The sequence below is a fragment of the Salmo trutta genome, chromosome 27 (genome assembly GCF_901001165.1).
Source record: "Salmo trutta chromosome 27, fSalTru1.1, whole genome shotgun sequence".
Lineage (NCBI taxonomy): Eukaryota > Metazoa > Chordata > Actinopteri > Salmoniformes > Salmonidae > Salmo > Salmo trutta.
This window is the reverse complement of record NC_042983.1, coordinates 21,936,473-21,962,854: the sequence shown is the minus strand read 5'-3', so window position 1 is coordinate 21,962,854 and position 26,382 is coordinate 21,936,473. Positions and strand designations below refer to the sequence as shown.

The window sequence follows — 26,382 nt, the reverse complement described above, 5'->3', positions numbered from 1 at the left end:
CGGACATTGTAACAATAATCGACCGCCCAATGGAAACCAAAGGGCACACTTATACAAGTACTAATCAGCGGGAACAGGGGACATGTGTGCGAAATGAAAGTTCCGGAGAGATCCGTGACATGTTGACTGTCCAATCAAAGTCCAATCAAAGCTACGGTAGATACAGTGCATTCGGAAAGTATTCAGACCCCATTGACTTTTTCCACATACGTTACAGCCTTATTCTAAAATGGATTAAATAAAGACATTTCCTCATCAATCTACACACAATACTCCATAATACCAAAGCGAAAACAGGTTTTTAGAAATGTTTGCAAATGTATTAAAAGCTAAAAACAGAAATACCTTATTTACTTAAGTATTCAGACCCTTGCTATGAGACTCGAAATTGAGCTCAGGTGCATCCTGTTTCCATTGATAATCTGTGAGATGTTTCTTCAGTTTGATTGGAGTCCACTTGTGGTCATTTCAATTGATTGGACATGATTTGGAAAGGCACACAACTGTCTGTATATGGTCCCACAGTTGACAGTGCATGTCAGAGCAAACCCAAGCCATGAGGTCGAATACATTTTACGTAGAGCTCCGAGACAGGATTGTGTCGAGGCACAGATCTGGGGAAGGGTACCTAAACATTTCTGCAGCATTGAAGGTCCCCAAGAACAGAGCGGCCTTCATCATTATTAAATGGAAGAAGTTTGGAACCACCAAGACTCTTCCTAGAGCTGGCCGCCCAGCCAAACTGAGCAATCGGGGGAGAAGGGTCTTGGTCAGGGAGGTGACCAATAACCTGATGGTCACTCTGACAGAGCTCCAGTTCCTCTGTGGAGATGGGAGAACCTCCCAGAAGGACAACCGTCTCTGCAGCACTCCACCAATCAGGCCTTTATGGAAGAGTGGCCAAATGGAAGCCACTCCTCAGTAATAGGCAGATGACAGCCCGCTTGGAGTTTGCTAAAGGCACCTAAAAGACTCTCAGACCATGACAAACAAGATTCTCTGGTCTGATGAAACCAAGATTGAACTCTTTGGCCTGACTGCCAAGCATCACGTCTGGAGGAAACCTGGCACCGTCCTTCACGCTGTGGGGATGTTTTTCAGCGGCAGGGACTGGGAGATTAGTCAGGATTGAGGGAAAGATGAACGGAGCAAAGTACAGAGAGATCCTTGTTGAAAACCTGCTCAAGAGCACTCAGGACCTCAGACTGGGGCGAAGGTTCACCTTCCAACAGGACAGCGACCCTAAGCATACAGACAAGACAACACAGGAGTGGCTTCGGGACAAGTCTCTGAATGTCCTTGAGTGGCCCAGCCAGAGCCCGGAATTAAACCTGATCGAACATCTCTGGAGAGACCTGAAAATACAGTGGGGCAAAAAAGTATTTAGTCAGCCACCAATTGGTGTGCAAGTTCTCCCACTTAAAAAGATGAGAGAGGCCTGTAATTTTCATCATAGGTACACTCCAACTATGACAGACAAAACGAGTAAAAAAATCCAGAAAATCACATTGTAGGATTTTTAATGAATTTATTTGCAAATTATGGTGGAAAATAAGTATTTGGTCACCTACAAACAAGCAAGATTTCTGGCTCTCACAGACCTGTAACTTCTTCTTTAAGAGGCTCCTCTGTCCTCCACTCGTTACCTGTATTAATGGCACCTGTTTGAACTTGTTATCAGTATGAAAGGGACTGTCCCTAATTGCCAAATTATCTGCCTGAAAATCTATGGCAGGACTTGAAAATGGTTGTCTAGTCTAGCAATGATCAACAACCAGTTTGACAGAGCCTGAATAATTTTGAAAAGAATAATGAGCACATATTGTACAATCCAGGTGTGCAAAGCTTTTAGAGATTTACCTAGAAAGACTGACAGATGTAATCCCTCCAAAGGTCATTCTAACATGTATTGACTCAGGGGTGTGAATACTTGTATTTAGTTGTCAATACATTAGCATAAATGTCTAAAAACATGTTTTCACTTTGTCATTATGGAGTATTGTGTGTAGATGAGTGATCCATTTTGAATTCAGGCTGTAACACAACAAAATGTGAAATAAATCAAGGGGTATGAATACTTTCTGAAGGTACTGTAGCTATCAACTTCTGTACTACTTGAATGCTTGAGAAATTGAAATAAAATCAAAAAATATATATTTTTCAGCTACACATGGTTAGCAGACGTTAATGCGAGTGTAGCGAAATGTTTGTGCTTCTAGTTCCGACAGTGCAGTAATATCTAACAAGTAATCAAAAAATTCCCCAAAACTACCTAATACACACAAATCTAAAGGAGTGAATGAGAATATGTACATGTAAGTATCTGGATGAGTGATGGCCGAGCGTCATGGGCAAGGTGCAATAGATGGTATAAAATAAAGTATATACATGTGATATGAGTAATGTAAGATATGTAAACATTATTAAAGTGGCATTATTTAGAGTGCATTATATAAAGTGACTAGTGATCCATTTATTAAAGTGGCCAGTGATTGGGTCTCAATGTAGGCAGCAGCCTCTCTGAGGTAGTGATTGCTGTTTCGCAGTCTGATGGCCTTGAGATAGAAGCTGTTTTTCAGTCTCTCGGTCCCAGCTTTCATGCACCTGTACTGACCTCGCCTTCTGGATGGTAGCGGTGTGAACAGGCAGTGGCTCGGGTGGTTGATCATTCTTGGCCTTCCTGTGACATCAGGTGCTGTAGGTGTCATGGAGGGCAGGTAGTTTCCCCCGGTGATGCATTGCACAAACCGCACCACCCTCTGGAAAGCCTTGTAGTTGAGGGCAGTGCAGTTGCCGTAACAGGCTGTGATACAGGCCGACAGGATGCTCTCGATTGTGCATCTGTAAAAGTCTGTCAGGGTTTTGGGTGACAAACCAAATTTATCGAGCCTCCTGAGGTTGAAGAGGCACTGTTGCACCTTCCTCACCACACTGTCTGTGTGAGTGGACCATTTCATTTTGTCTGTGATGTGTACGCCGAGGAACTTAAAACTTTCCACCTTCTCCACTGCTGTCCCTTCGATGTGGATAGGAGGGTGCTACCTCTGCTGTTTCCTGAAGTCCATGATCATCTCCTTTGTTTTGTTGACGTTGAGTGAGAAGTTGTTTTCCTGGCACAACACTCCGAGTGCCCTCACCTCCTCCCTGTAGGCTATCTCGTTGTTGTTGGTAACCAAGCCCACTACTGTTGTGTCATCGGCGTGACATCGGTGTGTCATCAAGCGTGACATCGGTGTCCGTGACGTGGCTGGATTTATTTTTGTAGTCTGTGATTTCCTGTAGACCCTGCCACATACGTCTCGTGTCTGAGCCGTTGAATTGTTACTCCACTTTGTCCCTGTACTGGCATTTTGCTTGTTTGATTGCCTTGTGGCGGGAATAGCACCACTGTTTATATTCAGACATATTCCCAGACCTCTTTCCATGGTTAAATGCGGTGGATTGCACTTTCAGTTTTGTGCTAATTCCGCCATCCATCCACGGTTTCTGGTTAGGGTAGGTTTTAATAGTCACAGTGGGTACATCTCCAATGTATTTCTTTATAAACGCACTCACCGAGTCAGTGTATAGGTCGATGTTGTTCTTTGAGGCTGACCGGAACATATTCCAGTCTGCGTGATCAAAACAATCTTGAAGCCTGGCTTCCGATTGGTTTGACCAGCGTTTAATGGTTCTCGTCACTGGTACATCCTGTTTGAGTTTCTGCCTATAAGACGGAAGGAGCAAGATGGCGTCGTGGTCGGATTTGCAGAAGGGGGGGCGGGGGAGGACTTTGTATGCATTGTGGATGTTAGAGTAGCAGTGGTCGAGGGTATTGCGCATGTGCGTAGCGCAATAAATATGCTGGTAGAATTTAGGTAGACTTGTTCTCAAATTTGCTTTGTTAAAATCCCCAGCTACAATAAATACAGCCTCAGGATGTATGGTTTCCAGTTTGCATATAGTCCTGTGAAGTTCCTTGATGGCCGTCTTGGTGTCTGCTTGAGGGGGAATGTACACAGCTGTAACTATAACTGACGAGAATTCTCTTGGTAGGTAAAATGGCCGGTACTTTATTGTAAGGAATTCTAGATCAGGTGAGCAGAAGGACTTGAGATCCTGTATGTTGTTATGATTACACCATGAGTCGTTAATCATAAAGCATACACCCCCGCCCTTCCTTTTCCCAGAGAGGTGTTTATCTCTGTCGGCGTGATGCATGGAGAAGCATAGTGGCTGAACCGATTCCGACAACATATCCCAAGAGAGCCATGTTTCTGTGAAACAGAGAATGTTACAATCACTGATGTCTTTCTGGAAAGCAACCCTTGCTCGAATTTCGTCTACCTTGTTGTCAAGAGACTGGACATTGGCTAGTAGTATACTCGGTAGCGGTGTGTGATGTGCACATCTCCCCAGCCTGGCCAGGTGGCCGCTTCGGCTGCCCCTTCTGCGGCGTCGTTGTTTTGGATCGCCTACTGGAAATAGATCCATTGTCCTGGGTGGTGGTCCGAACAGAGGATCTGCTTCGGGAAAGTCGTATTCCTGGTCGTAATGTTGGTAAGTTGACGTTGCTTTTATATCCAATAATTCTTCCCAGCTGTATGTAATAAGACTTAAGATTTCCTGGGGTAACAATTTAAGAAATAATACATAAAATAACTAAATACTGCATAGTTTCCTAAGAACTCGAAGTGAGGTGACCATCTTTGTCGGCGCCATGCTATTATCAAGTTGTGACTCACGTGAGCATAGTGGTGCTTGAATGAAGGACAATCATGAGTGCATTCGTAAATTCACAGTGGTCATTTACTCCGATTTTAGAGCACTCTGGTTTGAGATTGCGAGAGAGCAGAATAATTAAGGAATTTACGAACGCCCTAAACTTGGTGGTTATGGCACGTGTAAGTAAACATCTGCTAAAAAACTGAATTAAATTCTTGCCATAACACAGTTACAGCCACTATCCCTCTAGATAAGGCATAAACACTTTAACCAGCTCTACTAGGGCGAGCAAAACTTTAGCCAGTTAGCTTGGATGCTTGACTGCCTTTGTGAGGTCAGAACACTTGGAACAACCAAAGATTTTTATAACTAATCCAAGATAGGCCAGAGTCTGTCATTTCCAATGGGAAAAAATGTATCATAGTGGGCAGAACAATCAAGGAGTAGGGCAGAGCCAAGCACAAGCTTGTGAGATCCTATTGGTGCATTTGAGCATTTATTAGCATATTTCTATTATGGAATGTCTACATTGTGAAGTGCATGTGTGAAATAACTCAATTCACCCTTGCACTCCTTCTAAACAACCCAATATTTTGAAACTTAAGTAAAGTCTACAAAATGCAGTCCACTCTGTTTGTTACAGATTCCAATTTTGGAAACAGAAAACTTTATGGAGATCAAATGTTTCATTAATGAGAAAATTAGCAGAATGTCGGCCAACATTAATCTCGCTCCCACTGCCGGCCACTGGGCTTCCTTTCATCACCATATTTGATAGTGAGTGGAAACGCCAACCAGATGCTTCCCATTTATACATCCGGTGAAATATCTGTGGATCAATCCTACTCCTCGGCCAGAGCGTCAAGTGTGCACTCTGAACGCTCTGAGAGCTAAATTCTCTGAATTTACAAACGGACAGAGTGAATTTACGAACGCACCCCATATTGCTCAAATACAAATAGCACAACTTTCTGCATGCAGTCTTCAATGGTTTTCAATGGTAGACTGCGACAGATCAGGTAGATGTCGAAGTGTAACACAAAAAGGTACTGAGAAGTTACTGGCCCAGTCGGTGCTGCTGCTTTTTTTTTTATTGTGAAGAAATGCCCCCCCCCCCCCCCCCCCCCCCCACACACACACACACACAAACACACACCACTTTGCCATACCCTAGGTTTAGCTGAGCTGACACCACTGGAACACGTCCCGATCTACATCAACCGAACCGGAGTAGAGAGTTAGCAGTTTTAAGTTAGTCGGTGTCCACATCACCGAGGACTTGACATGGACCAACAACATCACCACTCTTGTCAAGAGGGAACAGCGTACCTATACTTCCTAAGGCGGTTGAAGAAATTCGTCATGCCACCCGCGTCCTCTCCAAATACTACTGCTGCCCCATCGAGAGCGTCCTGGCCAGTTGTGTTACAGCCTGGTACAGGAATTAACTGCAAGGCCCTCCAGCGGGTGGTGAAGACGGCCCAGTACATCACTGGGGCCTTGTTCCCACCCATCCAGGACATCTACTTGAAACGATGGCTGAGGAAGTCCAGCAGCATCATCAAGGACACACAGACCCTAGACAAAAGCTGTTCTCTCCCTTACCATCGGTCAGACGGTATTGGAGCATGAGGTCTGATACCAACAGGCTCAGAGACAGTTTCGATCTACAAGCCATCAGACTGCTGAACAGTTAAACTGAACTGACCATCTGCTCTGATTCTCCGCACCTTAGCACACATGCACTCACTCATGCACACACCCAGACAGACACACATCCACACACGTACTCACGTATGCACAAACACGTACACACACATAAACTGTACATTCATGCTACACACACATCGCAAATGCTGCAACCAGACTCTTACATACTATAGCTAATACTGCATAATTTAAACACTTGCCCCCAATCCCCCTTTCTCTGATACATGTGTGAATATTGTACTATAAATTGTGCTTCCCTGTATTATACTTAAAATATATTTTCTACTGAGCCATTTACTTTATGTTCCTATTCTTATATTTAAATATTTATTATTATTGTTGCATTGTTGAGAAAGAACCTGCAAGTAAGCATTTCGTTGGATGGTGTATACCATTTGTATCCTGTACATATGACTAATAAAACGTGAAACTTGAGGATATCAATTAAATGAAGCTGAGATCTGAGATCCATAGCAGCACCAGAGTAGACAGGTGTGTGCACAAAGACTATATTGGCCGGGGAACTCATCTCTGGCAGATTGGCCAAAAATGGGAAGGGAAATTGATCATTCATGACCACATGGCATAAAAATGGGGAGTAAATTGAGTTTGGTGGGAAATAGCAGGACACTGCAGCCACATCAGAATGATTTAGAGCAGCCTGCCATCCCTGCAGTGAACAATGCTATATTGAATGCCTGGGTCGGATGTGATTATAATAATGCTTGGCTGAAAGTGATGAAATTAGAATGATTAATCAGCCATTGATTGAACTGCTGTGTTTTGCCTTCCACTTCAGGGAAAGAACTTGGCCTCCACTGGGCATTTGTGATGGATGAATACACATTAAAACTTAGAACACATGGAGTGAAAGTACAGTGCTTTGTGCTTTTGTTTGTGTGCGTGTGTGCATTTCTGTATGTGTGTCTTCATTTCTGATTCATGCATAGCTCATGAGGCATTATAAATGGGCTCATAATGCATTATGAAGAGTGGAATTTATAGGAAATGTTACCAATTATACTATTGTGACATTGTGTGACTATGTAATGAATATTCATTCCTGGCAAGAAATAACCATGGACACATGGAGATAGAGTTCAACTCTGCAGATGGATTGGTGGGATTCTTCTATCCATTGAGCCTTATTGCTATAGAGTGTCATTTATTATAAAAAAATACTGCCATACTGGTATCGTCACAGCCCTACAATATACCAATGTGGCACTTGTACTAAACTCCTAAGGCATAACGTTCTTTAAAAAAATCTATGTGCAACCTTAGTTAAAATGAAAATTGAATGGTAAAGAGGCATTCTTAGATAACCTACGCAGAAAAATAGACATTTATATATTTATTACATATAATTCGACATGATGGTTATGGCTCTACATAGCAGGAGAGAGCTGTTTCAGGTGTTTGAAAATTGCAAAATCCACTGAATTGGTTCTTTGACTGAACCTTATCAACATGGAATATTCCACCTCCAGCTAGACTTGGGGGTGGGTGCAGAATAAATGACATGTGGGGGGCACACAAGCAACTGTTGCAGAGGACAGCTGTCATACACTGAAGTCCCTAAAGACATGATCATACAAAACATTGGCACAATGGTCTGAACTAAAAGTGCACAAGATGGTAAAGGAAATGTTTTAAACTGATTATTTGACTTCAATACTGTGTTTTCATCTCTTGTTTACTTTTTCTGAGAAGCGTTTTATGGGAATACTACATTGCAGTCATGTCCTCTTCGGTGAGTCAAGACAAATCTTAAATCTCAAATCTTAAAATGCTCAAGATTTTTATTTTAGCAGGGGATTTTATAGCTGATGTTAATGATTGAGTGTTCTCCCATGCAGGATCATCTGAAGACAGATTGGACAATCAAGTCACTCCCACAGCAATGCACAGAGATGACAAAAGAAATTGATGATAAACCTGTCAAGGTAGCTAAACAATCAACTGAATTATTCTGTATCTAGAGATGATGTGAATACTGTAGTATCGTCCTCATTAATTTCACTATATCACAGTATTGCTGTTGCAGCTTGCAATTCTATGACTAGCGACCAGGGGCACAACTTTCACTGGGGACATTCTGAAATTGCATTTTTGTCCCCCCCAGTTTAAGCATTGGAATGTGATACAAAACAAGGCAAAGTTGTGCTTTAGGACCATGTTTGGAGTGTTTATCCAATTGGATAAAAAAAATAAAACTACTGTTCAAATGTTTGGGGTCACTTAGAAATGTCCTTGTTTTTGAAAGAAAAGCACATTTTCTGTCCATTAAAATAACATAAAATGTATCAAATACAGTGTAGACATTGTTAATGTTGTAAATGACTATTGTAGCTGGAAACAGCAGATTTTTTATGGAATATCTACACAGGCGTATAGAGGCCCATTATCAGTAACCATCACTCCTGTGTTCCAATGTCACGTTGCGTTAGCTAATCCAAGTTAATCATTAAAAAAGGCTAATTGATCATTAGAAAACCCTTTTGCAATTATGTTAACACAGCTGAAAACTGTTGTCTGATTAAAGAAGCAATAAAGCTGGCCTTCTTTAGACTAGTTGAGTATCTGGAGCATCAGCATTTGTGAGTTTAATTACAGGCTCAAAATGGCCAGAAACAAAGACCTTTCTTCTAAAACTCATCAGTCTATTTTTGTGGGAAGCGTGTGGAAGGCTACCCAAAACATTTGACCCAAGTTAAACAATTTAAAGGCAATGCTACCAAATACTAATTGAGTGATGAAAGAAATAAAAGCTGAATTAAATAATTATCTCTATTATTATTCTGACATTTCACATTCTTAAAATAAAGTGGGGATCCTAACTGACCTAAGACAGGGAATTCTTACTAGAATTAAATGTCAGGAATTGTGAAAAACTGAGTTGAAATGTATTTGGCTAAGGTGTATGTAAACTTCCGACTTCAACTGTATATACAGTACCAGACAAAATATGAACACACCTACTCATTCAAGGGTTTTTCTTTATTTTGACTATTTTCTACATTGTAGAATAATAGTGAAGACATCAAAACGATGAAATAATACATATGGAATCATGTATTAATCAAAAAGTGTTAAACAAATCAAAATATATGTTATATTTAGGTTCTTCAAAGTAGCCACACTCTTGGCATTCTCTCAACAAGCTTCATGAGGAATGATTTTCCAACAGTCTTGAAGGAGTTCCCACAAAGGCTGAGCACTTGTTCGCTGCTTTTCCGTCACTCTGTGGTGCAACTCATCCTAAACCATCTCATTTGGGTTGAGGTTGGGTGATTGCGGAGGCCAGGTCATCTGATGCAGCACTCCATCACTCTCCTTCTTGGTCAAATAGCCGTTACACAGCCTGGAGGTGTGTTGGGTCATTGTCCTGTTGAAAAACAAATGATAATCCCACTAAACTTAAACCAGATGGGATGGCGTATCGCTGCAGAATGCTGTGGTAGCCATCCTGGTTAAGTGTGCCCTGAATTCTAAATAAATCACTGACGGTGTCACCAGAAAAGCACCACCCCACAATCCCACCTCCTCCTCCATGCTTCATGGTGGGAACCACACATGCGGATATCATCCATCCACCTACTCTGCGTCTCACAAAGACACAGCGGTTGGAACCAAAAATCTCAAATTTGGACTCATCAGACCAAAGGACAGATTTACACCGGTCTAATGTCCATTGCTCATGTTTCTTGGCCCAAGCAAGTCTCTTCTTCTTATTGGTGTTCTTTAGTCATGGTTTCTATGTAGCAATTTGACCATGATGGCCTGATTCATGCAGTCTCCTCTGAATAGTTGATATTGAGATGTGTCTGTTACTTGAACTCTGTGAAGCATTTATTTGGGCTGTAATCTGAGGTTTAGTCAACTCTAATGAACTTATCCTCTGCAGCAGAGGTAACTCTGGGACTTCCTTTCCTGTGGCGGTCCTCATGAGAGCCAGTTTCATCATAGCGCTTGATGGTTTTTCCGACTGCACTTGAAGAAACTATCAAAGTTCTTGAAATGTTCCGCATTGACTGACCTTGATGTCTTAAAGTAATGATGGACTGTCTTTTCTCTTTGCTTATTTGAGCTTTTCTTGCCATAATGTATTCTTGGTCTTTTACCAAATAGGGCTATTCTGAATACCACCCCTACCTTGTCACAACACAACTGACTGGCTCAAACGCATTAAGAAGTAAAGACATTCTACAAATGACCTTTTAACAAGGCAGACGTGTTAATTAATTGAAATGCATTCCAGGTGACTACCTCATGAAAGCTGGTTGGGAGAATGCCAAGAGTGTGCAAAGCTGTCGTCAAGGCAAAGGGTGGCTACTTTGAAGAATATAAAATATAAAATATATTTCTATTTGTTTAACACCTTTTTGGTTACTACATGATTCCATATGTGTTATTTCATAGTTTTGATGTCTTCACTAGTATTCTACAATGTAGAAATTTTAAAAATAAAGAAAAACCCTTGAATGAGTAGGTGTGTCCAAACTTTTGTCTGGAACTGTATGTCCCCCTCACTTCTAAAACCAAAGTTGCACCCCTGCTAGTTACTACACCAGTTTCCATAAAGACATTGTATTTGAACGTTATAACATACGTGGGTTATGTTTTCACACACAAGCTGCAAGTGGTATGAAAAAGTTACTTGTTAGTGGCCACGTGTAGAGTAAATGTCAGAGAGGATCAGCCAGTTGCTGTTTCATGCTGATGTAGACAATGTGTTACTGTGACTGTCTGGACACAGCCATTCAGACAGCTGTACCATGTACATATGCTGCTTCCTGTTGCAAATTGTCCTCTAGATCCTCATGATGCAAAGATTTCAGATTGCCACTGTGTCATAGCACAACTCCTCTTCAAATCAGGTAGCGTAGCCTGTACATGTAAACTGAGTGTGGGGTGTGTTAACGATGCTGTTTGGCCTCATACAGGAGCTATGTGTTATCTTCCCCTGGCTGGTGGAGAGGGTTGTTGGCAGCCTGGATGGCAGCACTGTTGGTTGGAGTCTTTCCTCCCTGCAAGCCCACAGCAGTGACTACAGCAATGTACTGGAGTTCCTACAACCAAGGTGGACCTGTCTGTGATTTGAGACATTCTACAACTTGCTATCGATAATATTATATTACTAATGTGTATTACACCTACAGTATACTAATAAACATGGAAGTTTTCACCAACATACAATATTTTGCAGTGGCCCAATGCTGAAACTCGTTTATAAACTTCAAGCTGAAGACTACAACTTTGAGATCCAAGTCGCCAATTTACCTGTAAGTTTTCAACATACAGTACAGTCACATCTGAAATGATTGGTACCAAGCTATATTCTAGGCAAAATTATATTATTTTATACTAATTGCTCAGAGAAAGAGATTTTGTTTAACCAGTAAAAACAATCTAGGTGATTAAATGATTGGCACCCTAACGATTCTTATAAATAAATCAAACAATTTAATCTGCATTAACATTATACTGTTTTAAATTAATCTCAGTTCAAGAAACTGTATTGTGACCTTTCATGGCTTCCTGTTTCACTGGGGTATAAACATTTGGTCACACACATGTAAAATCCATTTGTCATCCATCACCGTGGGGAAAGGCAAAGAACTCACAAATTAAAAGAGAGAAATGGTTGGTAGACTTTCATAAATCAGGCAATAGGTACAAAAAAAAACTACTGAAAAACATCACTTACCACTATTAGGGCAACAATTACAAAGTTTAAAACCACTGGAACGGTGTAAACTTGCCTGGTAGAGGACACAAATGTATCTTTTCTCCATGCACAGCGAGGATGATGGTTCGGGAGACAAAGACTACTCCAAGGCCCACAGTTGGAGAATTACAGAACTTGACCTGAAAGTTGATCTTCCAAGACAATGACCCCAAGCACACATTCAATGGTTAATTGGCCACAAAATGAGTCTCCCTTGAAAACCTGTGGTTTGAAGGATCTGGAAAGGATCTGGAAAGATTCTGTATGGAGCAATGGTCTAAGATCCCTCCCAATGTGTTCTTCAATCTCATAACATTATAGAAAAAGGCTAAGTGCTGTTATCCTCACAAGGGCAGAGTACACCAAGTATTGAAAATAGGTGCCAATAATTTTTATTTGTATTTGTTTATTACAGTCTTTTTTTGCTCATCTTTATCAAGGTCGCCAATACTTTCAGATGTGACTGTAAATGCTAATTGTGCAGTGTTATTTCAGCATACTTCACAATGTCATCGCGTTAGCAAGTATTACTACACATTACAATATTAGTAGTTAAATGCCTATTGGTCTATATTCCTGTATGAATGCTGAGTATTTTTTCTCTTTCATTTTAACAGGATCGTGTGAGAATTTCCATCTACGAGGGGGTCATTTCAAATAGCCGGATTTTCCTCAATAAATTACCCTCTCAGAATCATCAGAGATTGTCACTCAGTATCCTTTTTTACAATGTTTGACGCAATGACAACTATTACTAAGTATTATTGAACTTTGTCCACTTTAGTTTAGCGTTGTTCTTAACTGTCACCAGATGCCTTTGAGTACTTCATGTTTTATTTTGCCACAAGCGTCATTACACAGAGGGTAGGCCGAAGTGCTATTCCATTTCATTTGTTTCAAATAAAGTTATTAATAAAGTCAATCCATTGCCAATGCTATCTCATTTAGTAACCTGAGTGTTCTCTGTTTTTAATTGATAAATTAGGATCACCACTCAGGGCAGCAAACCTCCATCTCAAACAGCGTCTACTTTGCCTTGGTGGATGCATATTTCAAACACTTCCTGCCTACAGAAGGATCCCCTCACTCAGATGTCAAAGGCACCTTGACCTCACACATTCCAAGGTGCTGTATAGCTAGCCTATGCCTTTCACAATGCATTATAAGACCAGCACATCATCTATCAATATAGGGCAAATATGAAATGTAATATTTGATAACGCTTATTTTGATGGTTCCCCAGGTCCTCTAAGTATAGTGAAACAAGCAAAGGCCTGTTGAAATGCCAGTGCCCTGTTAACGCTGAGACAACCAATCAGAGTATCTGGAGATCAGGGACTATGCTACAGGTGATTGAGAAAAATATGGGTTGGACAGAGACACTTTTAATAAAGCAATCTTGGCTTGTCTCGCAAAGGTGCAGTTGTTGAGTCATTGTATGGCCTTGTTCATTGTCCCTGCTTTAGATATTTTTGGAGATATGGCTGCCACATTTCCCCTTGGAGACACACCAGAAGCTTAATGAGGTCTTTCCTACCTTCCTTCGATGACTCATTCTTCATGACTAACATGCACTTTTATTCACATTGTTAATCTAATGGATTCGGAATTCTACATTTTAATGATAAGCACTTGTCTGTAAACCTGCAGGTCTCTGTCATCACAGAGGAGCACATACTGGTGGTGAGACTGCTGGTGAAGCACATGCATGCCCTCTCTGGAAAAACAAAACTAGACCAGTCTGATATCTTACCTTCTGCCCACTCAGAAACCTATCTCTCAGAAGATTTTAAAAGGTGAATACCCACTTTAGTGTTTTTTACAATGATGATGATGATGAGGATAATGATAATGATGATATTAACAAAATGTTGTCATTGAAACCCAGAGTGGTCACATCAGAATATGCACAGAGGTTGTACCTTCTCTTGCTGCACTGCTTCAAACAGTGGCCCATGGAGACATCCTTCAGAGCAGTGAGTGCACACTTAAGTTCTACATTGGATTTACATTTGGTCTGTCTTTGACATTTGGCCATGTTATTGCTTAATTTGCAGTGTTTCTAGCTGGTTTTGGAAGGTATCCTACTGTAGGCGTTCTGAATGTATGTATAAGAGAAGTGGTTTTGAATTAGCCGTTTCTCAATACAGGTATTGGAGACGTGGCTTAGTTACATCCAGCCCTGGAGATACCAAAAACATGTCTACAGTGAAAGCAAAGAGAAATGGTAAGATATTTTGAATGTGCTCAATAGTGTTATAGCTCAGACACAGCATTGGGTTGAAGAGTGCGTTTGCTAACATAAAGCTGTCTCTGTCTATTAGGGCCTCTTTCATTCAGGAGAATATTCTCATGTACACCAGGCTATTCAGCTTCTTCTTGAAAAGATTGGCACATGTCGACCTCGTCAACATCGACAATGCAACCATGGTTTTCAGGATGACAAAAGTATTTGCCCAAACCAGTCTTCCAGAATTGATTGAAAATGGTAACCACAATTATTCTTAGTTGAAGGGCACTGTAACTCAATCACAAACAACATTAGACCTCTCAAGATTTGTTTTCGATTTGTTTTCTCCATACATTTTGTTTACAGGAGAAAAATTGCTATTGCATCAGGGTCCCCTCCTCCCATCCACTCTGATGGCATCTCAGGTGCAGCCCACTGAAATAGCTGCCCTGCCCAAGACTCACACCAATAACAAGAAACTACAAATGTTTGGGGTAGAAATGCGAGCTGAGGTAAGTCCCATTAAGGACAAGTGAATGACCAGAAATACCATTTGACTGAGGGTGCTGCAATCTACCAAATATGGATAGTGGTCACAAATGCTTTTCTATATTCTGAACATTGTAGGTGCTGAAACTGGTCCAGAGACTAATGCAGGCCCAACAGACTGCAAAAACCACATTGGATCAGCCAGCCAATGTATCAGTTGGTCAGTTTCTCTGTTCCTGGAAGAGGTCGATTCTTAAAACCAATTCAGAAGGTGGGGGGAATGACATAACCAAGTCTGACATGAAGACAGTGGAGCTACTAAAGAAAGCTGTGGACAACCTCAAGCAGGTTTACAATGTGAGAAGATGATATGACATTGGTTATTATTATCAAGTAGTAGTAACCAATGTTAAAGTGATGTCTCAAATCATTTGTGGTTGTTTTGTAGCTCAACACAGGTCATCTATCTCAGATGATGATGAACATGGGGTCAGTGGAGGAATCCAAGCAGCTCCCTGACTGTATTCACAGTGAAAACGGGCTGATCCTGACAGACCTTGGCAGAATGCAGGTGAAAATAACTACTGCAATAAAATGAATGATGTGCACACGGTGCAATACATAATTGTACACTGTAATTGTGTTCTATTGCAGATTATCAATGGCCTTCGCAGATTTGATATTGAGTATCAAGGGGATCCACAGCTGCAGCCTGTGAGAAGCTATGAAAACGCAGTCTTGGTGCAGCTTATGTTTTGGATCGCCACTCTAATCAATAACAGAGTAAGTGGGGAGTCTTACCAGGGGCTTCATCTACCCCAAAAATCTGAGGGGGCACGAAGTGCGTGAGGATGACTGGGGGGTGGAAGTTGGAGAAGTTGGCATTTTTCAAACACGTGAAACATCTTTTTCTTGCGATCTAGAGCCATAATCATCATGCTTAATTCTATAATTATTTTTCTGCATATATAAACATACCTCTTAAGCATACCTCTACTAAAATCTGGGTAAAAGATTGAAAGGAATGTGAGTCTTATTCAATACATTTAGTAATTGCTTGCTTTTCTAAAGTGTACCAACCTGCCAGCAATCATACCAGCTAAGACAGTTAGACAAGCTAGCTACTCTAACTTGATTGATATCCTGAAATGGCTTATTGATACCTAGTTATGAGGTTGGGAGATTGGGAACCTACAGTATCTGCTACTTACCTAACTTAATAAAATTGCTAGTTGGCTAGTAGTATTACAGTATTAAAACAACAAAAAATGTAACTTTTTTTTATTATTTTGTATTTTGTATTTTACATGACAAATCTGAGGAGTCACATGCCCCTGTGCCCCCTATGGGCATGATGCCTTTGGGTCTTACTTTATATGCAATTTAATATTTCTATAACGATTCATTTACACGGAGTTCTCAAAATATTAGGAACACTCTGACATTGACTGACCAGGTGAATCCAGGTGAAAGCTATGATCCCTTATTGGTGTCACTAAATCCACTTCAATCAGTGTAAATGAAGGGGAGGAGACTGGTTAAAGAAGGATTTTTAAGCCTTAAGACAATTGAGACATTAATTTTGTATGTGTGCCATTCAGACGGTGAATGGGCAAAACAAAATATTTAAGTGGCACAACTGCGGGAAGCATTGGACTCAACATGGGCCAGCATCCCTGCGGAAGGCTTTCAACACCTTGTAGAGTCCATGCTCTGACTAATTGAGGTCAAAAGGGGGTGAAACTCAATATTAGGAAGGTGGTCTATGTTTTGTATACTCAGTGCATATGGCATACAGTAGGCCTACCTATAATGATTGGTAGTAGTACAGGGATACATGTATTGACTAAATTACTTGAGAATTTTGTCCTGCAGCTTGAAGGACACATGAACGATCTGTGCTCACAACAGAACCTGCTGGGAAGGCTGGGACAACACTACCTTATCATCTCCACTGTAAAAGGAAGGTTCCCAAGGAGTACAGTGACACAGCAAAGCCAGGAGGACTACCACCTGCGGCCACGCCTTACCCTGCGCACATTTGCGAGTTATCGCACACTACTCATTCTCCTGTTACTCTACTCGCTGGGATCTCTGTTTTCTATTAGCCCACTGTTCAGCACATGCCTCATCTTAATGTTGAGCTTTTTGTATGGACTGTGCATGACTGTCTACGTGGGAAAGTAAAAAAAAAACGTTTTTCTGCGTCAATGTGTGTGTTATACCTAATAAAGGTGTTTTGAACTCACCAACTTCAATTGACTGATAATTAGGAGTTCACAGTGAAGCTGTCAAACCTATTGTTATTCTCTGACTTCTTATTGTTTTTCTTGACATGGTCAAACAACTCAAGCATAGATTGGTAACTTTTTTCTAATTTGGCACACAGAAACTAGAGGCCATGAGTAACATGTTCAAAAAGAACGGCACTCATTGGCCTATAGTTGACGCTATTATAAGCAGTCTAACTTAAACACTCATATCCATCGCTCCGTTTGACCTAGAGACTTGATACTTTGTATGTAAATGTCTTTCCTCATGCTGAACAAACTTGCCTCAAGGACCCATAAGGTCGATACGTATAGATTTTCTTCCATCTTAGAGATTTTGGAAAACGTATTCTCATCAAACCATAACTCCAAAATGTGGTATGTGGGCCCATGATACATATCTTAACTTAGCTGGAAAAAGCTAAGGGATTGGTTAAGAGATGGCTGAGTTATTGATAAATCAGGAAATCTGATTTTACATGTCCATTATAATCCTTTGTAAATCCACTCCACAATGGCCTATCAACTTGAAACTTTTTAGAGTCATCAAAGGCTACCACGGTGAACCATGGCATTTGAAATCTTTAAAAAAAGGAAACTATTAACAATTCACTTTTTTGACAATGTAATGACCAAATATGCCATTGACACCAGTGGGACCATAGGATACTAGAGCAGGAACTAATAACTATCAAGTGGATTTTGTCTCATTCCCTGTAATAGTACCCGCAAAACACCAGTCTCAATGTCAACAGTGAAGAGGTGACTCTGGGATGCTGGCCTTCTAGGCAGAGTTGCGAAGAAAAAGCCATCTCTCAGACTGGCCAATAAAAATAAAGATTAAGATGGGCAAAAGAACAGACACAAAAACTCTGCCTAGAAGGCCAGCATCCCGGAGTTGCCTCTTCCCTGTTGACGTTGAGACTGGTGTTTTGCGGGTACCATTTAATGAAGCTGCCAGTTGAGAACTTGTGAGGCGTCTGTTTCTCAAACTAGACACTCTAATGTACTTGTCCTCTTGCTCAGTTGTGTACCGGGGCCTCCCACTTCTCCTTCTATTCTGGTTAGTGCCAGTTTGTGCTGTTCTGTGAAGAGAGTAGTACACAGCGTTGTACGAGATCTTCAGTTTCTTGGCAATTTTTCGCATGGAATAGCCTTCATTTCTCAGAACAAGAATAGACTGACAAGTTTCAGAAGAAAGTTATTTGTTTCTGGCCATTTTGAGACTGTAATTGAACCCACAAATGCTGATGCTCCAGATACTCAACTAGTCTAAAGGAGGCCAGTTTTATTGCTTCTTTAATTAGAACAGTTTTTAGCTCTGCTAAAAGGGTTTTCCGATGATCAATTAGCCTTTTAAAATGATAAACTTGGATTAGCTAACACAACGTGCCATTAGAACACAGGAGTGATGGTTGCTGATAATGGCCCTCTGTACGCCTATGTAGATATTCCATAAAAAATCAGCCGTTTCCAGCTACAAAAGTCATTTACATTAACAATGTATTTCTGATCAATTTTATTTTATTGGGCAATTTTTGCTTTTCTTTCAAAAACAAGGACATTTCTATGTGACCCCAAACTTTTGAATGGTAGTGTACATTGTTGAGTACAACCTGCATTGAAAAAGTACTGAAATGTACTAAAGGTGTAACTAGTATCAGGTATAAAGGTAAGAGCCAGATGCAGACCACGTCGAATAAACAATAGTAAACCAGAGGTGGGGCAACAGTACCGGGCAGTAGGCAGGATCAGTGTAAGGCAGAGGTCGGTAATCCAGAGGGGGGCAAAGGTACAGGTCAGCAGGCAGACTCAGGGGGGCAAAGGTGCAGGTTGGCAGGTAGGCTCAGGGAGAGTGGTCTGGCAGGCGGGCTCGGAGTCAGGACAGGCAAGGGTCAAAACTAGGAGGGCGAGAAAAGAGAGACTGGAAAAAGCAGGCGCTGCGACACAAACCGCAGGTTGACTTGAACAAACAAGACAAACTGGCAACAGAAAAACAGAGAACACCGGTATCAATACACAGGGGAAGATGAACGTCACCTGGAGAGGGGTGGAGACAATCACAAAGACAGGTGAAACAGATCGGGGTGTGACAGGAACGTTTTAGCACCACCAACATGTTACTGGGGAGGGGAAAGATGAAAAATCATTGTGGGCATGTACACTTCCTGTGATCAGAATAGCTAGGACGGTGGATGGTGGTTGGAAGATCGTACTAGTTTGAAATGGAAAAGCATGCGATAGCTATGGATAAAGAAGGACATCAAGATGAAGCAGCTGCTTTATAAGAGGGATGCACTGTTGAGCACTACATTCCGAGGGGTTTGTGCTGGTTGTATGGAGATTGTGACAGCCGGTTAAATGGCGTCCCTTATGAAGGCGAGAACAAGATGTATGTCAGGAGAAGTTCAGTATTATCATGAGGAGATGTATACTTGGGATACGGAGGAGGAGTGGAGGGAAAAAGAGAGGCAGAGGGTGAGTATGACTCGGTTAAAAATTGCGGAAAAAAGGGAGATGTTTTGTTAAAGAAAAATGGTACAAAGTGTAAGCAGAGTGAGTTGAAGACATGAATGAGGGCGAAGTGGTAGGTGATAGGTGTGTTGAAGTTTTCGGGGCGTGAGGCTTGCACTGAGGGTAAAGATGAGTCTGTGACAGTAGGAGGGAGGTTTTTGGAAAAAGTGGACCCTTACCTTTTGGCTGATCCATTTGTGGTTTCAGGGGGGGTGAAAACAGAGTTGGAAGCTGTGGAATTGGTGAGGGTAAGAGAAGTGGTCTTGTGATAATTGTTTGTGTTTCTGCTGGTCAGAGGTAGCAGGCGCACCGTGTTAAACGAATGGGGGCAAGAGATGTGAATTGTTTTGCTCTCAGGAAAAGGGTGCCATTGAAAGGAGTGATTACTGGGGTAGCAGTAAATGTAAAAGTTAACCAACTGAAGGGGAAGATTCCCGGTGTTTGTGATGTTCGTCGTTTGCTGCGACGCAGACTGTGGAGTGAGAGGTGAAACAGAGGAGTCATTGTCTGTTATATTGAGTTTTGATGTTGTCTTTGCCTGACAAAGTGATGTTAGGATATATAAGTTAGCTCTTGTGCCAAATACATTACGTTGTTACAGGTGTCAAGCTTATGGGCATGTGGCAGGAGCATGTAGGGGCGGCAGGTAGCCTAGTGGTTAGAGCGTTGGGCCAGTAACTGAAAGGTTGCTGGATCAAATCCCTGAGCTGACAAGGTAAAAATATGTTGTTCTGCTGCTGTTCCCTGAGAAGGCTGTCATTGTAAATAAGAATTTGTTCTTAACTAACTTGTCTAGTTAAATATAAAGGTTTCTAGGTGTGAGAAGTGTGCAGAAGAGCATGAGACAAAGGCATGTGTTAACTGTAGGGGTGCACATGGGGCTGGGGATCTCAAATGTCATGTGCAATAGAAGCAGGTTGAGGTTTCCTGGCTTAGTGTAGTACAGAAGTTTTAATATGTTGAGGAAGATGGGTCAAGGGGGAGGGATCCTGAGAGGAGTGGTTTGAGTAGTAGATCTGTACCAGTACAGAGGGATAGGCCAACAAGTGATATACAGTATGTTTCAGTAAGATTAAATTTATAGCAATGGTTATCAACTGTACTGCAGGGATGGAACGTAAGTCGCAGAAAATTGAGGTTGTGGTGGCGGCTGCAGAGAGGTATTTGGGTGTGCAAGACTTGACATCAGAAGAATTACAGGGTGGGGGTGGTGTCCAATCCTTTCAGGTTGTTTGTCTAAATAGATAAAAATAGTGGAGCAGGGTAGTGTTAGAGGGTATAGTACTTGTTTATTTATTTTCTCAATCAAAGTATCTGGGAGTTGTGCTCCAGTCTAATAGGTGGCAGTAATGCAACATTTATCGGATGACAACCGCCGTTAAACCTCATCGAAGAAGAAGTACATTTCCTGTTTTGAAGGTAAGCTAGCGTTGAAGCTTGAAGGCAACTAGCTAACGTTAGGTAGCTCGTTGGTTAATTTAAAAGCAAAACAAAATAGCTAGTTAGCTATTCTTGTTAGCTAGCTTGCACGTTTTGCCGCCATGTCAATTCTTGTTCTGTCGTTCTGCTCCAGGTAACACAAATGATGAACTAACTTTAGCCATGTCTGGAGCTACAGTAGCTAGCTTGCGTCTGCTGATGCTCACAGCTAACGTTAGCTAGCCAAATCGTATTTAGCGTTCAATGTTAGCTTTAAAAACTATAGCTAACCTAGCCACATACATACCAACTATTAATTTGTGGGTATATTAGCTAGCATGTGGCAATAATAGGTTACGTTTGCACTCACAACTTGCAGAATAAAGCTAGCTATGCATAATTCTGCACTTTTGTTTTGGGCGTAACATTATACAAATCCCAGAGACCACCCTTAACGGTCTGAACATTTCAGATAAGCACTATCAATAAAATAACTTATAACAGTCTGTTTAGCTAGTAATTATATTCTATTTGGGTGTAACTTGTCCAGTGTTCTAGCGCAAGCAGCAGAGAGTGGCACATCAGCCAAGAGTATGCCTTTCCTCCATGGCTTTCGCAGGATTATATATGAGTATCAGCCCCTGGTGGACGCCGTGCTGTGTGTTGTTGGTCTGGAGGAAGGGACAAGCACTGGAGAGAGGTGAGTGTACTTTATGTGATGCTGTGAGTCTGGTTCAGGGATAAGTGACTGCTATAGTAATTTGCACTGACACTCAAGTTCCACAATGTCAATCGATATGGCAATGTGTAAGCTAAGCTGAAACATCTATTGTGTATTTATCTGTATTTGACCTTCGTCTTATTGGATTTACAGGAGCCGTAGCTCGGAGGATGAGGACAGTCTATGCGGGTCTTTAGTGGAGCTGTTGGAGAAGGAGTCCCAGTCAGCTGTGTTTGAGGAGGGGATCAGCTATGCTCTGTTTAAGGTTGCTGAACGGGGACTAGTCTGTGCAGCAGAAGTCCTTCTACGATATGGAGCAGATCTCAACTTTGAGGGTGAGAGGACTGACTTGTTGTCATTCAAATATTGGGAGACTATTTGTCAATATTTTATTGACCTAAATATAATTTGATTCCCAGACCCTGTGTCTTATTACAACCCACTGCACATTGCTGTACTGAGGAACAGGCCGATTATGGTGAGGTTGCTGGCTGGACATGGAGCTGACATTAACAAGCGAGATCGGGTGAGTACAACAGGTAGCAAGGACTTATAGCTGCAAAACATATTACTGTTCTGTCTTTTCTGCAGTACATGACTTGCTCTGTATACAGAATGTGTTGTTATGCCATTGTAACACAGTGTACTGTATCTTATGCAGATCCATGAAAGTAGCCCCTTGGATCTCGCTAGTGAAGAGGCAGAGAGACTGCCTTGTATGCGCACACTGCTGGACATGGGTGCTGACGTGAATGCAAGAGATAAAAATGGTGAGTTGAGGGCCTCCCGAGTGGCGCAGCAGTCTAAGACACTGCATCGCAGTGCTAGATGCGTCACTACAGACCCGGGTTTGATCCTGGGCTGTATCACAACCAGGGGGACTTTACTCGCTCAAGCGACTCCTTGTGGCGGGCCGGGTGCCTGCAGGCTGACCTTGGTCGTCAGTTGAACTGTGTTTCCTCCGACACATTGGTGCAGCTGGCTTCCGGGTTAAGCAGGCGGGTGTTAAGAAGCGCGGTTTGGTGGGTCATATTTCGGAGGACGCATGACTCGACCTTCGCCTCCCGAGCCCGTTGGGGAGTTGCAGCGATGAGACAAGATCGAAATTGGGGAGAAAACGATGGTAATAAAAAATGGTGAGTTGACATTTTGACCTGTATTTACTGTATATCCTGTATTTCAACACTGCCTTTTTGATCTTGTCCCCAAAGGAAAATCACCCTTGCTACATGCCCTAGCTAGCAGTGATGGACTCACTGTGCATAACACAGAAAACATCCGGTTGCTACTCCAGAGAGGTACTGTGCTATAAAATAACCTTAAAAATGCACTATGCAGGAATCGCTCCGCATTTTCCTGGTTCTAAAATTCGAATAGTTCCCCTAATTTCAGTTTGTGACAAAACAAGCAAGTATAGTGTAGAGAGTGGTTTACAAAACTGAAAGTAAGACGCAAAAACGAAACTTAAGAACGGAAGCATAGAAATACCACACACGGATAGAACATATCTACCGCTTCTTACACTTGCTTTCAATTAGAATGACCGTACACATTTCTATGTGAATTTGGTCAGGTCGCCCAAAAAGTTACATATTGCCTCTTTAATTTGGAGTGGGCTTATGGGCAGAAAGACAGAAATGCTAAACATCAAATTGTATTGGTCACATACATATAGTTAGCTGATGTTAATGGGAGTGTAGCGAAATGCTTGTACATCAACAACAGCAGGGCATGTCCAAACCTATTTTATATTTAGGAAACGTGTTGTTTGTTCCCCTCCTAAGGTGCAGATGTTCATGCTGCCACACTGGATGGAGAGACGGCTGTATCCTCGCTGGTCTTTCTGGTGAAGGAGGCTCTGGAGGGCTCTGTGGAGGATGCAGCTGAGATCGGCCGCTTCTGTCTGAAGGCCACGCGGCTGCTTCTGGCCCACGGGGCTGACCCCAGCAGCTGCCTTACCCCCGATGGGGAGGAGGATGGGGAACCCTCCCTGACAGTGACCAGCCTGGAGCACTTTGATCGGCTCTTTCCCCTGGCAGTGCTGCTGCTGCAGAGTGGTGCCTCCTTCCACTGCTCTCGCCACGGAGCCTCCTGCTGGACAGGCTACAGGCTGGTATTCCAGAGGCTCCAGACGGCCCTGCTGGACTGTTCTGATGCAGAGCAGGTGGCTGAGCTCCTGGAGCAGGCTGAGGTCCTCCTGGACTTGGCCCGGGTGTCCTCCCCAAGTCTGGCCCTGCCCCTGGACCTGCCTATGCCAGACCAAGACCCAAATGCTCAGACATTGCGAGACCTCCATCGGCGTGTGGTGGAGCAGGAGACTGGCCCTCCCCCCCTGCGCTGCCTCTGCAGGGCCTTCATCCGGGGTCACCTGCAGCCCTGGCCCCTGGACGACAGGGTGAAGGCTCTGCCCTTACCTGACAGACTAAAGGGGTACCTGCTTCCCGAACACACCCTGAGCCCCAAGCCAGGATGGGACTGCTTCAAGCCCCTACGCTGACGACACATGTTTTTACACTGGTAACTGGGGATGACACATGGATTAATTGACCTTTATCCTTTTGTAATTATTTGGTGTTAGGACACCAATCTATCAATGTACTCAGAACCTGCCATTGAGGCCTTTGTTTTGTTGTTCAAGTGTGTGTGCCAAATCATACAAAGAATATGAATATAACTTATACTCAGACATTTCTTAAGAATAAGTTGTGTAACTTCCATACGTTTGCACTGCTGGAAGGGTGCAGATGAGTCTTTTGTTAAATATTAGCAGAAAAGGTTGGACTTTGTCATCTGAATAAAACAATCAGGATCAGTTATTCTGCATCTTTTTTCTGTGTCAGCGATAACAGTTGAAGTATAGTGATGAGCCACAAGATGGCAGTGTTCTTTATAGCAGGTAGTTGGAAAAAGGTCCAATTACAATTTATATTATATTCAAGTGTTCTTGACACAATCAGAAATCTCCTATTAATACTTCAAACACCATTTTTATATCTGATACACATTTCATGTATTTTCTTTGTATTCATGAGCCTTTGAATCTTCTCATCAATCTTCTCTACGTGTTTGCCCATGATTGTGCTTAGATTTTTTCTCTCACTAATTGGTCTTTTGACCAATCAGATCAGCTCTGAAAAAGATCTGATGTGAAAAGCTCTGATGTGATTAGTCAGAAGACCAATTAGTGGAAAAAATATCAGAATTGGGCTGCCTGTGTAAACGCAGCCTAAGAAACACTGCCCTTTCCCACCTGGACAGAAAAAAACACCTATGTGAGAATGCTGTTCATTGACTATAGCTCAGCGAACAACACCATAGTGCCCCCGAAGCTCATCACTAAGCTAAGGACCTTGAGACTAAACATCTCTACAGTGGTAGGCCTGATCACCGAAAATTATGAGACAGCCTATAGGGAGGAGGTCAGAGAACTGCCAGTGTGGTGCCAGGACAACAACCTCTCCCTCAACGTGAGCAAGACAAAGGAGCTGATCGTGGACTACAGGAAACGATGTCAGAGAAAAGGCCATAAAATTGTCAGAGACTCCAGTCACTCAAGTCATAGACTGTTTTCTCTGCTACCGCACGGCAATTGGTACCGAAGTGCCAAGTATAGGACCAAAAGGCTCCTTAACAGCTTCTACCCCCAAGCCATAAGACTGCTGAACAATTAATCAAATGGCCACTATTTACATTGAACCCCCCCCCCCCCATTTGTTTTGAACACTGCTGCTACTCGCTGTTTATTATCTATGCATAGTCACTTCACCCCTACCTACATGTACAAATTACCTCAACTAACTGTACCCCTGCACATAGACTCGGTACCGGTACCACCTATATATAGCCTCATTATTATTTTGTGTTACTCGTTATAATTTTTTCTTTAGTTTATTTGGTAAATATTTTCTTAACTCTTCTTGAACTGCACTGTTGGTTAAGGGCTTGTAAGTAAACATTTCACGGTAAGGTCTACACTTGTTGTATTTGGCACATGTGACAAAGTTTGATTTGATTTGGATTGCAGTGTATGTTTTAGGTGGCTAATTAGCAGCGCTTTTAGTATCTGCTGTGTTGATTTACCCTGACCCTAAAGACTCAAAGTACTACTGAACTAAACGGACATGTGTGAGAACACACTCCTCCTTTACAATTTTCTCTGAGCACATGTATTGAAAAGGGATTGCTACTAATTGTACTGTGACCAAGAAGCCAGATGATGTCAGTGTAACACAATGGAGGGGAGAGAGACCAGTGGTTGTTTTGGTTCTACTGACTACATCTACGAACTCCACAATATCCACTGCCTTTTTAGGAAATAGTTGTGTGGTAGATGGAATCCTTTACACTCACTTTCTTTTTAAGTAATTTTGAATGTCCCATGTTCTACACATGACTCATTTTAGTACATCACAATGCATACATTGATTTCTTGCCAATGCAGATTTTGTTCTAAATATTTGTGTTAGGTTTGAGAATACAGATATGCAGTATTCAACATGCATTGCAGTTCTACAAACAGCTGCTGTGGATGGTAGTGTAAATAGAGAAATCTTGGTTGAGTAGTGGTTTTCTGTGGGACGCAATGGAGCTGTGA

At 42.1% G+C, this 26,382-nt stretch overlaps 2 protein-coding genes across 4 annotated transcripts; both read left to right on the top strand.

The window, feature by feature from the left end:
* The first annotated feature begins 7,938 nt into the window (after nt 1–7,938).
* LOC115164598 (sphingomyelin phosphodiesterase 4) lies at nt 7,939–17,173 on the top strand. 2 transcript variants are annotated; one of them, XM_029717254.1, is made up of 19 exons: nt 7,939–8,052; nt 8,154–8,167; nt 8,274–8,360; nt 11,361–11,497; nt 11,624–11,699; nt 12,763–12,859; nt 12,957–13,009; nt 13,131–13,270; nt 13,389–13,494; nt 13,612–13,671; nt 13,796–13,941; nt 14,034–14,121; nt 14,296–14,372; nt 14,470–14,633; nt 14,742–14,887; nt 15,003–15,221; nt 15,313–15,435; nt 15,519–15,647; nt 16,740–17,173. In XM_029717254.1, the coding sequence occupies exons 2-19, from the start codon at nt 8,156–8,158 to the stop codon at nt 17,049–17,051; spliced, it is 2,172 nt and encodes a 723-aa protein (XP_029573114.1). In that variant the 5' UTR covers nt 7,939–8,052; nt 8,154–8,155; the 3' UTR covers nt 17,052–17,173. The 2 variants fall into 2 exon arrangements, with proteins under 2 accessions (XP_029573114.1, XP_029573113.1); XM_029717253.1 differs by having other exon boundaries at nt 7,939–8,167.
* A 3,764-nt stretch (nt 17,174–20,937) lies between these two features.
* asb6 (ankyrin repeat and SOCS box containing 6) lies at nt 20,938–24,604 on the top strand. Of its 2 annotated transcripts, none has more exons than XM_029717252.1 (7): nt 20,938–21,067; nt 21,618–21,767; nt 21,942–22,123; nt 22,208–22,314; nt 22,450–22,558; nt 23,000–23,086; nt 23,573–24,604. In XM_029717252.1, exons 2-7 carry the CDS (start codon nt 21,661–21,663, stop codon nt 24,283–24,285), a joined length of 1,305 nt encoding a protein of 434 aa, XP_029573112.1. In that variant the 5' UTR covers nt 20,938–21,067; nt 21,618–21,660; the 3' UTR covers nt 24,286–24,604. The 2 variants fall into 2 exon arrangements, with proteins under 2 accessions (XP_029573112.1, XP_029573111.1); XM_029717251.1 differs by having other exon boundaries at nt 21,059–21,221.
* Nucleotides 24,605–26,382: the final 1,778 nt, after the last annotated feature.

What these genes read in the sequence shown, in the direction of transcription:
- LOC115164598 (XM_029717254.1), top strand. An exon ending in TCATCAGAGATTGTCACTCA is followed by an intron (nt 12,860 to 12,956) that starts GTATCCTTTTTT and finishes AACTGTCACCAG; the next exon opens with ATGCCTTTGAGTACTTCATG. An exon ending in TCCAGAATTGATTGAAAATG is followed by an intron (nt 14,634 to 14,741) that starts GTAACCACAATT and finishes TTTTGTTTACAG; the next exon opens with GAGAAAAATTGCTATTGCAT.
- asb6 (XM_029717251.1), top strand. Translation starts at nt 21,190, where the DNA reads ATGTCAATTCTTGTTCTGTCGTTCTGCTCCAG. An exon ending in AGCAGATCTCAACTTTGAGG is followed by an intron (nt 22,124 to 22,207) that starts GTGAGAGGACTG and finishes TTTGATTCCCAG; the next exon opens with ACCCTGTGTCTTATTACAAC. An exon ending in GAATGCAAGAGATAAAAATG is followed by an intron (nt 22,559 to 22,999) that starts GTGAGTTGAGGG and finishes TTGTCCCCAAAG; the next exon opens with GAAAATCACCCTTGCTACAT.